Raw genomic sequence first — 12066 nt, forward strand, 5'->3', positions numbered from 1 at the left:
GAGAAGGGTCTTCGGAGCTGCTTCCAGAGGCCCCACCGCGGAGACGCGCCTCCCTCCGCCGTCCGCGGGTCCCGAGGCTCCGGGCGTCCTTCCGCGGCCGCGTCGCCCCAGGCGGTTCGCGGCTCCCCGGGGACGGCCGGTCCCTCCCCGCCGCGGCGCCCCCGCGGGACCTGGGCTTCGGCCGCCTCCTGAGGCGCGAGCCCATCGGGGGCCCTGTGAGAGGCTAGAGGCCGCCCAGAGGACAGACGCGGGGCCCGGTGGCGCGCACGGGGCGCGGCTGGGAAGGACGAGGCACCGGGCGCCAGAGCCCGGACGCAGACGAGGGCCGCTCGCGGCCCCAGGACTCAGCACCTGCGAGCCCTCCGCTCAGAGCGGCCACTGCTGGCGTCGCCTTGCGTCCCCTCCAGCCACACAAGGCAGCAAACGAGGCTCCGTGGACCCTTCCCCACGCCCGACGCGGCGCATCCCGTCCCGCGCGGAGGCTCCTTCCTGAGATGCGCGGCCGCGCGCAGCAGCGCAGGCGGGGGAGAAGCGCAGATGGGGTCTCCCACGCAGGGAAGGGGCCCCAGAGAGAAAAGCAACCGTTCTTGGGCCACTGCCATGTCTCCTGGCTCGGCATTTCCAGTGCTGCCGCATCAGAGGTGAGAAGAGCGCGGGACCAGAGGGCCGCTCCAGAGCCCCGGGAGGGAATGCGTCTGGTTAATTCATCACAATGCACGGTCTTAACAAGAATGGGGAAAACAGTTCATTTCTATTGAGTATTTGCAAAAAAGCACGCAATGCAAGGCATTTAACTTTTATTATTGCACTGAATCCTCTTAATGACCCCTGAGGAAGCTGCTGCCTCCTCGTCTGACACTGAAGGAGCCGAGGCTCAGAGACGCCGCAGAAACGTCACACAGGTCGTAAAGTGGCACGACGTGAACAGCCAGCCTTCAGAGGCTACCAGCTTTCCACTATTTCAGAATTTACTGGAGAATGTACTGGAATATGTATAGATTTTAAACTATTTGGGACCAGAGATCATGCGATTAAAAACGTGTGATCCGCACAATGCCAGAGCACCTTGTACCCAACAAGCGCTCAAGGACCGCTGTGGGCTGGCCACTCAGGACAGTGGGTTAAAAAACAGAACAAAGCACAAAGATGCATCTTATTTCCAAATTTAAAAATTTATATATACTACATTCACATTCCTTACAGGAGATACTGTTCCTTGAGAGGAAATAATATAAAATATTTTTAATAATTCCAAAGGTATGGCTCTGAACACATTACACTAATATTCTAATAAATGTGCCCTTTATATTGTAACTGCATGATATCGGTGTGTGAAGATACCCAGGCATGGCTAGATTAATCTTAGTGGGAACAAAAGCAGCGTGGTATTTTAGAATATGTATACTATGCAACAGACAGAAGCCAACAACTGCAGACCACTTCAGCTGCAGAAGGCTCAGGCGCAGGTGAGCGCTGTTGGGGGGTGGGCCCTGGCTGGTAACTGCGTCCACCGACCCGCTGGGCTTCTCCGGTGTGCCAGAGCCCAGGAGTCGTGTCTGCCAGGGCTCCCGACCCGAGGTTCTCTAATATTCCAGCGTCACGGTCTTGATTTGAAGGTACTCGTTCAGAGCCTCCTCACCTGGGGAAGAGAGAAGCAGTTGAAGGCCCAGGTCCCGGAGCGGGTGGGTGTGGCGGGCGCAGGTGCGGATTCTGACTCTGCCAAGCCTGGGACGGGGTCTGAGAAGTAGGGCCCAGGGCCAGGACCCAGTCACCAGCCTCTGAGAACCAGGACTGTCCCCCTCAAACCCCAAGCCTTTCTCCTTCATTTCCCCACGGATGACCAAGTCCATCTCTGTCCTGTCCACTTAGGCTGACCAGGACACTGTCCTTCAGATTATGTTAAATAAAAAATAAATAAGTAAAGCACAGGGAAGAATGTTTGTGACCATTCGGTTGCATCGTACTTTGACGATAAGGAAATACAATTTCCTTGATGCAGGTAGTATGCTCAGAGCCAAGCGCATATGCTGGCAGGAACGGGTCTGCCTCTCCTCAGCAGCTCCTATTTTGAGCCAGTCCTACCATGTGTTTCTACAGCCAAAGGTGAAACCCACAGGTGACCCAAGGATGCAGTTATGGCAGTTGAGTGAAGCCAAGGGCTCTTGTCTCCACACGAGAGCCACCTGGGGAGCTTTCACACTCCTGCTCCAAGTCAGGAATTGGTTTTAAAGCTCCCAGGTGGTTCAAACCAAATAGGCAGCTAAGGTTGAGAACCCCTGAGCAAAAAGGATTTTAAAATTTGGAGAGGAAGAATCGATCAGGCAGACTCTAGTGTTTTGCAGTAAAGCACGGACCTGAAGCTGGTTTATCTCACTCTTCCAAAGGCAAACAGCACAGGGCGCCTGGTGTGCTAAGTAGTGCCTAAGTGTCCTGTGTTCCCCACCCCAGGGTCCAGAACGCCAGGGCAGGCATGGGGACACCGGAGCTGCGGCCCAGCGCTGCACACACACTGCCAGAATTACCAGAAAAGGGAAAATACGCCCCACATGAACCAAGCTTAGATTAGCAGCTTGCAATTTCAAGTAAATCACAAACCTTTCAATTTTTGAAATAATTTGTCAGACTGATGGTGGGGAGGCGAGCCCGGGGACAGCGGGGCGGCACTTCCAAAACCAAACACCCAGTTATCTGTTTATTGTCAGAGGGTCTTTTTTCCCCCCATTCTTTCAAAGTTTCTCTTTTTCAAAAAAGAAAGGATTTTCCTGCAGCTTTTGTACTTTTTTGTATGTAGTTTATGTTAAAGCAAATGCCGCGCCCTTCTAGCAGCCGTCCCCGGTGAAGGCTGCTCCAGCCCCAGCTCCGCCTGCGGGGACCACGCGCCCCAGGCCCCACGGGGCGGAGGGCGCCGTCGCGGGGACCGAACGCACCTAAGTCCTTCCCGAAGCCGGACTGCTTGAACCCGCCGAACGGGGCGGCCACGTCGGTCTTGTTGTAGGTGTTGATGAAAACCGTCCCCGCCCGCAGCCTCTCGCTCACGTACATGGCCTTGCTCAGGTCCCTGGTGAACACCCCCGAGGCCAGGCCGTACTCGGTGTTATTTGCCCGCTGCAGCACACTGTCGATGTCCCTACAGGGTATTTTTAGGAAAACATGAAAGTTCATTAACCGTAAAGCAAAATATTCTCATTTTGTATTTGAAATTTTCCCCTCCCTGCGATTCATCTCTAGCAGCAGGAAAGCGTTAATAGCACCCTGTTTACGTTTAATCGATGAAATGTTCCAGGCTGACACCAAAGGAAACGCCCGCGCACTTGACGACGTGGCCAGTGGGTGCGAACCACGCACTTCACCCCCGCTTCACAGGAAAGGAACCGGGGTGCAGGGGCGTCAGTGGGCCGAGGACCCCGGGTGCCACCCCCCCTGCGCCGCCCTCCGTGGCCCTCGGGGCGCCCTGCCTTCCCGCCCGCTGGGCGCCGGGTCAGCAGCAGGAGGAGGCGGGTTAGCGCGAGATCCGGAGCGTGGCCGGACCCCCGCGGTCAGCGCGTCCAGAGCGGCGGGGTGCGGCCTGGGAGTGAAAGTGTGACTTCTAATCCAGTTGGTTATTCTCGGGGTAGAGAATGCGTGCTCACTGATTTCATGCTCTATTTAGTGCAAGGCAGAGGAAAAATGACATGCCTAGTGGAAGCCTAAGTGAAACTGTGCCCGGAGAACACACCCACGTCGGGACCCGGGGCCCGTACATACCGCTTGGGGACCCGGGGACGGCTCACACCCGCTTGGGGACCCGGGGACGGGCACACACCCGCGCAACGACCCGGGGACGGCGCACACCCGCTTGGGGACCCGGGGACGGCGCACACCCGCGTCGGGACCCGGGGATGGGCACACACCCGCGTCGGGACCCGGGGACGGGCACACACGCACGTCGGGACCCGGGTCCCGCACATAACCGCGCAGCGACCCGGGGACGGCGCACACCCGCGCGGGGACCCGGGGACGGCGCACACCCGCGTCGGGACCCGGGGACGGAGCACGCACCCGTCCGGGAACTTGGAAATGATCATCACGGGCCCAAAGGCCTCCTCCCTGGCGAGCTGCATGTGATCCTCCACGTCCGTGAACACCGTGGGCTCCAAGAAGAAGCCTCGGGAAGAAGGGGCCGGTGACCGGTTAGCAGCCGCCAGCTAACAGTCGGGTTACTCATCACGGTCTCTTCCCCTTTGCTCAGCAAAACCAAGATTTTCATCTCTCTTTAGCAAGAGCCTTCCTAGGTTCCAGCTTTCTAATGTCTGCTTTTTTATATATTGTAAAATTTCAAAATATATAAAAGTAGGGGAAATAGTCTACTGAATACTTATTCATATTTTGCTATAGTTGATTCTCTTTTTTTCCTGCTGAGATATTTTAAAACAAATTCCAGAGATCATAACTTTCACCCCCAAGTATCTCAGTATGAATCTGGAAAAAATAAGTGTATTTTCTTACATAACCACTGTACATTATCACACCTAACAAAATTAATACTAACTCTTTATCTATAGTTTATATTTCAGTTTCTTTGATTACCTATAAAATATCTTTCCACAGTTGATTTATTTGATTCAGTATTAAAATAAGTCTACACATTGCATTTGGTTGTTAGATCTCTTACATGTCTAATTTTCATCTAGAACATTTCCGCCTTTTTCTTTTCCCCTTTATTTTTTCATGCCATTGACTTTTCTAAAAAAAGAAGTGGGTCAATGGTCCTGTAGAATATCTCCCATTGTTTATTTGTCATTGCTTCCTGGGGGTGGTATAAGTATTCCCCTACCCCTCATATCTCCTGGAATGGCATTTGACCTAAAGGCATGATTAGATTCATGTTAAACATTTTTGTCAAGAAAAATGGCTGCTGCTATGTATTAGCATTGCATCCCACCAGGAGAGACCCACCATCCCTGTGATGCTGCAACTGACCCTTGGCTCCAGGCAGCAGCAGCAGGACCCCTCCATTGCAAAGTGGCTCCCCTCGTGCGTGTGTTGAACGATATTGGGGGGCAACACGTCAGCACCTCACTAATAGTCCCCTATCAACATTCCATCCAATAACTTTAATCTCTATTAATGAGCACTGCCCAGGTCAATTATTTCATTGATTTAGGGGCACAAAGCAAAGATCTTTCTATTCTATCATACTTTCTACATTAATTAGCAGAAATTCTAATTTTAAAAAGGGAGACCTTTTATCAGTTACTCAATTACCCTGAAATTCAGTAGCTATAGGAAATACAGGATAAATACTGAATATTTTTCTTCTAATTACTAATTTTCAAAGTAAGGAGTTGGTGCACAAATTACAAAGATGAAAAATGAATTTTTGAAGTTGTTGCTTGTCTTTCTTTTTGAGTATCATGACATTGAGCCATTGAAATATTTCAGTAGCAGGCCATGCTTTAGAGAACATAAATCCATCCCCTTCTGTGTTTGCCAAGATTAAAGTACCAAAAATCAAGATTTTTGCTTGTTCACAGCTCAGAGCCTGTTTCATCCATTTTATTTGATTTTACTAGCCTTGTAAAATAGGATGTACATGTCTTCCTATTTCATGGAGGAGAAAACCGAGGCTCAGAAAAATTGCATTGTCCAAGCTATCATGCTTATAAACAACCAAACAGGATCTAGAAATTAATTTTCTGATTATACTATCAATGCCACTATTTACTTTTATTTCTTTTTTTTTTCTTTTGTATGCTATATGGTGGGGTCACATTTCATTCTTTTTCCATGTGAGTATCCTGTTATTGCAGCACCATTTGTTGAATTGTTTGTTTTTGTTGGTTTCTTGTTTGTTTGCTTTGGGAAGTGCATGAGCCAAAATCAAACCCGGGTCTCTGGCATGGCAGGCAAGAACTCTGCCTGCTGAGACACCATGGCCTGCCCTCACTATTTACTTTTGAGGCAAGATAGTGCTGCAATGAAAACTGGTCTGTCCATCCCGCTTGAGAAGCCAGGTGCCCTGGGACCCTGCAGAGGTGACCATACCTGGCCTTTGGACCTGCTTTCCCCCATACACCAAGGTGGCCCCCTCCTTCACTCCAGTTTCACAGTATTGCAGAAGCTTTTCCAGATGGGCCTGGTGATTTTGGGGTCCATGATCAGTAGCTCTATCAAGTGGGTCACCGATTTTCATCTTTTTAATTTCTTCTACCTGTATGTCACCGGTCACAAAAGACAATGCTCTGTTAATAATAAGGACAGCTTCCCGTGAAGGCTTTCTACCCGGTGGGGATAGCCCCGCAAAGCTGTTTCCAGGTGTGCTACTGCTCAGCCTTCACAGCCAGCGGCAGGGATTTATTATTTCAGTTTTACAGGTGGAAAAACTGAGGCCTAGAGAGGTTAAGAGACTTTCCCCAGAGCACACCCCAGGAAATACTGACAGCCCAAGCTGCTGACCAGCATAGGTATACATTACTATTAAATTATTCTCAGTGCTAATCCATTCAAACAGCAAACTGATGTTCTGGAAAGCGCATCAACACCGCACACACCCTTCACAGCAGAAAGTGCTCTAAAGTGGCCAAAGGGTAACTCCTCTTTCTCCCTGAGCGTGCAAGGCTGCCCTGCTGAGTCTCACGGCACAGCTAAGCCAGAGGAATCTCTGCAGCCGCCGCTGCGCACGGCCCCTCACGGCCAGGTCTGCAGTTTCTTCCCGTGCCCCTCAGTCATCTGAATCTATTCTGCATTTTATAATGTTGAGCCCAATTCTAGTGAGAAGACAGAATGGGAGTCACCCCGACCCAGCAGGATAGAAATCAAGGGCTATGCATTAGACTTTATCTGGGCACTGACCCTCAGGGCCCTGTGGTAAGCCAGTGCTGGTCAGGAGCCCTGAGCCGAGACCATGCCTGCCTGGGGACAGCCTTCGGGTCCCCTTGTCAGCACGACCTGTGGCACTTGGCCGGTGCAAAAAAAGTACCTTTGGACGAACGAATGACTAGGAATAATGTATGCATCATGTGTCTGTTGATGGCCTAAAACAGCAAATCCTTGACACATCTGATCTTAGCACTTGACATTTCAGCTGCCTGTAGGCAACCCTGAGCGCCCATGAGAGGTGGCCTGTGAATTGTCCCCTGCCGAGGTGCGGTCCCATCATGGGGGCTGGAGGCTTGAGCGCCATGCCACCCTCCTCATTCTCCTTTCTCAGGAGGGAGGAATACCTCTGCTTTTTTATTTTTTTATTTTTTGGTGAGGACAGGGTGAGCAGTGGAGGGTATAGAAGGAGGTTTTGGGGGGAAAAAAAGGCCATGTGCTCATTTTGCAATTATAAGCAAATACATGATTAATATTCCCTCACAATAATCTAATTTAGTGTAGTTTAGAATTTACTTTAACCTCAGAACTCATTTCAATAGTTCAGTAATTAGTCTCACAGTTATGCAGTCACATTCAATTTACAAGGATGATTTATTTACTCATGTGTCTGTTTATTTTAGTGGAGGGAATCCTGTGCTAGCTGTGAATGGGGGATCTGTGAGGGTTGTGGCAGACCTTTCATAATCAATTCACAGACTTATAATATTTAAAGTACAAAGCAAGACAGAGGTCAGAATAGCTCGTAAGTATCTTCTTTAAAGCTTTTTGCAGAGACTGTAACTTTCGCTATGAGGAATTACAAGCATATACAACAGCAGGTAACGCAGAGACTCTTTTGCGCCCAGCCGGAGTCCACAGTGACCAGCCCAGCCCCAATTTGTCCCACCTGGGGCTGGAGCAATTAGCATGGCATAGCTTAGTCGGCAAATACATCAGCACATAGCTCCAAAAGACAAGGACTGATTTTAAAATATGTATAACCATTAACAAACGAGCATGAGTGCTGAATCATTGTATGATATTTCTTCTAGTCTCCAGTAACCTAGAGCAGCTAGAAATAATAACCTAAAAGTGTGTTACTGGAACCCATGCAAAACTCTGAAATCTGTTCCACAAATAATTATTGCGATATACTTTGAAAGTTATTGCTTTTATGTAAATATGTCATTTAAAGAGGAGGAGTAAAACAGAGCAGATAGGAATTAGCAAACGTGTACAACTGCTGAATCATTACACTGATATTTCTGCTGGCCCCCAGAGTCTTGGAGCAGCTAGAAGAAAAAACGAAAAATCATGGAACTGTAACCCACACCAAACTTTAAAATCTGTTTTGTAACTACTTGTTAAAATGTACTTGGAAATTTATTGCTTCTTTGTATATATGTCATATTTCACAATAAAAAAATACTTAAAAAAATACCATGTATAACCAAAACGCTGTTGTCACACCTAGAAATTCATTAATAGTCCAAGAAGTACTTTTAAGGTAAAAATAATCTCTTTACGACTCATAAACGGGTGGGATGCCTTACCACTCGTGTCACAAACTCGTCGTGGATGGACTCCTCCACAAACAGGCGACCGGCCGCGATGCAGTTCTCACCCTTGTTGAAGAACACGGCTCCCAGGCCCTGGGGGACAGCGTGGTCAGCAGGGGCGCCGGGACTGCTTTAGGGGCTGCTGGCAGAGGCGCCGCGTGACCAGGCACGTTTTTAGAGGTTTTATTTCTCCTTTCCTTCTCTTGGCCCCATTAGCACTTTTTAAAGAAAATGTGCGTAACAAGGAGTAAAAACATAACTCTAAGGGCGAATTTTGTGTTGCAAGGAATCTGAATTCTTCCGTAAATTTAAATGTAATATGGACATGCCAAATTTTGCATTTGCAATCTCTCCATCATTTATATAAACCACAAATGTTTAGAAAACGCCCCCAACCAAAAAAGGAAGTCTTTTTTCAAGGGAACATTTGAAAGATCTTTGAAAGGAAAAGGCCTCTGGGAGTGACCATTAGGGAGAGTGAGGGCGTGGGCAGCCTCCCTCCTCCCCCTCCGTCTCCCCCTCCCTCCTCCCTCTTCCCCCTCCCTCCTCCCCCTCCCTCCTCCCCCTCCCTCCTCCCCCTCCCTCCTCCCTCTTCCCCCTCCCTCCTCCCTCTCCTTCCTCCCTCCTCCCTCTTCCCCTCCCTCCTCCCCTCTCTCCTCCCCCCTTCCCCTCCCTCCTCCCCCCTCCCTCCTCCCTCTCCTTCCTCCCTCCTCCCCCTCCCTCCTCCCTCTTCCCCCTCCCTCCTCCCTCTCCTTCCTCCCTCCTCCCTCTTCCCCTCCCTCCTCCCTCTTCTTCCTTCCCCCTCCCTCCTCCCTCTCCTTCCTCCCTCCTCCCTCTCCACCCCTAGGTTCCATCCAGTTCCTCCAGGAAACCTCCCTGGACCAGCTGAGAATTAAAACGGATCCCTTTAGAAAGTGCATGTCTTCCACACACATCCATTTTTTCTAGTTAACATTTTCAAAAGCAAGTCGAGTGTCTTGAATTTTGGGTCCCTAAAATGGTGGCGACCAGGACAATTTAGGGCGATATGTCTCCAGAGGCCCCCGCTGGGTAAAGTCAGGCCCGGCGCCCCGGGCACCCTCGCGCTAGACCAGGGGAGGCGTTTTCTCCGGCCCGGCCACCTCACCCGAGTGTGTGGCCTGGGGACCGCCCGTCCAGCTCTGAAGGGCGCAAAGCGCCAGGTGGGCGCCGTGCAGGGTGGGTGGGCGCCGGGCAGGCGGGCTCCCCCTTCCCTTCTTCTTCTCAGTCTCCGGGCCTCCCCGAAGGCTCTCCCAGGCGCAGACCCCAGGGCCCCGGGCCACCCCCGCTGCTCGGCCCCCGGCTGCTGTGCCTCGGCCTCCACCCGGTCTCGGGGCCCGCGGGGGCCCGCCATGGTGGCAGTTGCGGGCGAGGGGCACAGGCTCTGCGCGGTCCGGTCAGGGGTGCTGGCCTGGGCTGCGGACCCTCAACCTGCTGCTGTCGGGGCCCCGCTAAACAAAACCCTCTCGGGGGGCTGCGGTGGGGGGGGGCCCCGCTGAGCCAGCGCTCCTCCGTCCAGGGCTGGGGGGGAATAGGGAGGGGGAAGGGGAGACGGGCAGGAGGGGCGGGTGGGGCCGCGGGCGCCGAGGACGGGAAAGCGTCCACGCGGGACGCCTTCACCGTGGGCTTCTCCGGGCCGCGGACGGGAGCAGGGAGCTGAAACAGCAGCGTGGAGACCCCGCTGGAGCTGGGGAGGGCGGCCGGGGGCTCCGCGCTGTTACCGGCTCTGCGCCTCTGGTCGGTCCCGCAGCTCCCGGGGGGGCGGGGGGGAGCAGCCCTGCGCCTGTGCGCCCCACCCACGCGGCTCTCCCAGCCCAACACGCCGGGGGAAGCTGCAGTGTAAGAACCACGGGTGGGTGCTCGGTGGTAGGGATTTCGCCTGCCACGCGGGGGACCCGGTTCGGTTCCCGTCGCTGCACACACCAAAACAAATAAACAAAATTTCAACAAATGGTGCTGCAATAACGGGATGTTCACGTGGAAGAAAATGAAACGTGCCCTCACCATGCAGCATAGGAAAAAAAGGGGGGCCCATCGGTGGTGCAACGCCCCCGACCCGACGCCCGGCGGTAAAGCTCAGGGCAATGCGAAGGGGCGGGGGCCGAGAATGCTCCGCAGCGTCGAGGGAACCGCCTGATGGGTCAGCCTCGCGGGCTGGTGACGCCAGGCGGGGGCCGCCGGAGGGCGGTCAGTTTAATACCAGGCGCCCCGGGCACGCACGAGCCGGGGAGGCTTTTCCCGCCCGCCCCTCCCCCTCCCCCGCCCCTCCCCCTCCCCCTCCCCTCCCCCCCGCCAGCCCCACTCACGGTCCGCACGGCGGGGCCCAGCGCGCAGTCCCTGAAGATGATGAGCGGGGACTTGCCGCCCAGCTCCAGGGAGACCCTCTTCAGGTTGCTCGCGGCACAGCTGGGGGACGGAAAGTGGGGGCGTTAGCGTCCCCGCAACCGACACCCCGAAACGCGAGCCAATGCGCCCCCACGTCCAACCCGAGGGGGACAGCGACGACCACTGAAGCCAGGGGGGGGCACCCCATATGCCACGCGTCTGTGGACACTCAGGGTTCCCCATAGTGAGAAGTGGTGGTGGGGGTTCCTGAGGGCTGGGGCTGGGGGCCTCTGTGGAAACTGGGGACCTCTGGGTGCAAGGGGTTCAGCCTCAGCCAGAGCACCTGGAGGCAAAGGCCATGCCTTAGAGAAGTGGGCGCTGTAGTCTTCCCTCATTACCAAAGTTTCTGGTGAAAACATCTGGAAAATGCCCACAAAGACGCATAAGGAAGGGAAAACCCCTAAAATTTCATCCCACGCCGAGCGACAATTCCTGCTGCCACTCTGGTGTTCCTATCACTCATCCTTTCCACTTCGGTTTCTTTTTAAGGGGTTGGGGTGACCCTATACATAGAATTTTATACCTTCTTTTTCTTTCTATTTACCACTTAGCAGCACTTTTCAATGTCGTTAAATGTCCAGGGGACACGGGACCCCCAGACTCTCCCCGGGCTCAGGGAACAACGGGGCCAGCCCCTGGCTGGGAACCCCGAGGGCACTGGACGCGGGAGGAGGGCGCCACAGGCGCTGGGACCTCCGTCCGGAACCGCCGAAGCTGCTCAGGGCCGCGGCCGAGATCCCCCCCACATCCCCCCCACCCCCCGGCCGGAGACACGGGGGAGAGCCCGGGCAGCAGAGTCCGCGGTGTCCCAGGCAGGGCAGGGCTGCTGGGGGCGGACGGGGGGAGCCGAGGGCGGTGGGTGGGGGCGGCCGGCCCGGCTACTGTCCGGTGCGGGGAGGCGATTCCACCCCAGGGAAGGGTTGGCGCTGCCGGCAGCCCTGGGTTTCACGCACGTCTATTCCGTAAACCACAACTTCTCCACGAAGACATTTTTTAAACTCTCCTTAAACTAAGGACTGACTGCACAGTGCTCCGCTGCATTCACATACTTTATCCACCTCTTACCCTGGACGTTTAGATGCCTGCAATTTTAAAATTAACAGCATTGCTTTTTAAACTCTGTGTAGTCCAGACTTGTCACTTCGGCCTACGGTCTCTGACCTGCGTTTGCACGCGGCTGAAGCTGCCAGAGGGGTGGGATTTTGATGTGGGATGAGTTGTGCTGATAAAACTTTGGCGAGCATTTTATTATATTTAAATACCCAGA

At 53.4% G+C, this 12066-nt stretch overlaps 1 protein-coding gene across 1 annotated transcript in view; it reads right to left on the reverse strand.

Annotated features, from left to right (window-relative positions):
- Positions 1-780: 780 nt before the first annotated feature.
- Positions 781-12066, reverse strand: part of ALDH1L2 (aldehyde dehydrogenase 1 family member L2) — a 44205-nt gene continuing 32919 nt past the window's right edge. The window contains exons 18-23 of the mRNA XM_077111893.1: positions 10721-10820; positions 8391-8489; positions 6025-6190; positions 4039-4144; positions 2928-3127; positions 781-1639 (exon numbers count right to left, since the gene is read on the reverse strand). Coding sequence (XP_076968008.1) covers positions 1584-1639; positions 2928-3127; positions 4039-4144; positions 6025-6190; positions 8391-8489; positions 10721-10820 — 727 coding nt within the window. The 3' untranslated portion in view covers positions 781-1583. The remainder of the gene's footprint in view (positions 1640-2927; positions 3128-4038; positions 4145-6024; positions 6191-8390; positions 8490-10720; positions 10821-12066) is intronic.

Source organism: Tamandua tetradactyla, chromosome 7 (genome assembly GCF_023851605.1).
Source record: "Tamandua tetradactyla isolate mTamTet1 chromosome 7, mTamTet1.pri, whole genome shotgun sequence".
NCBI classification, from domain to species: Eukaryota; Metazoa; Chordata; class Mammalia; order Pilosa; family Myrmecophagidae; genus Tamandua; species Tamandua tetradactyla.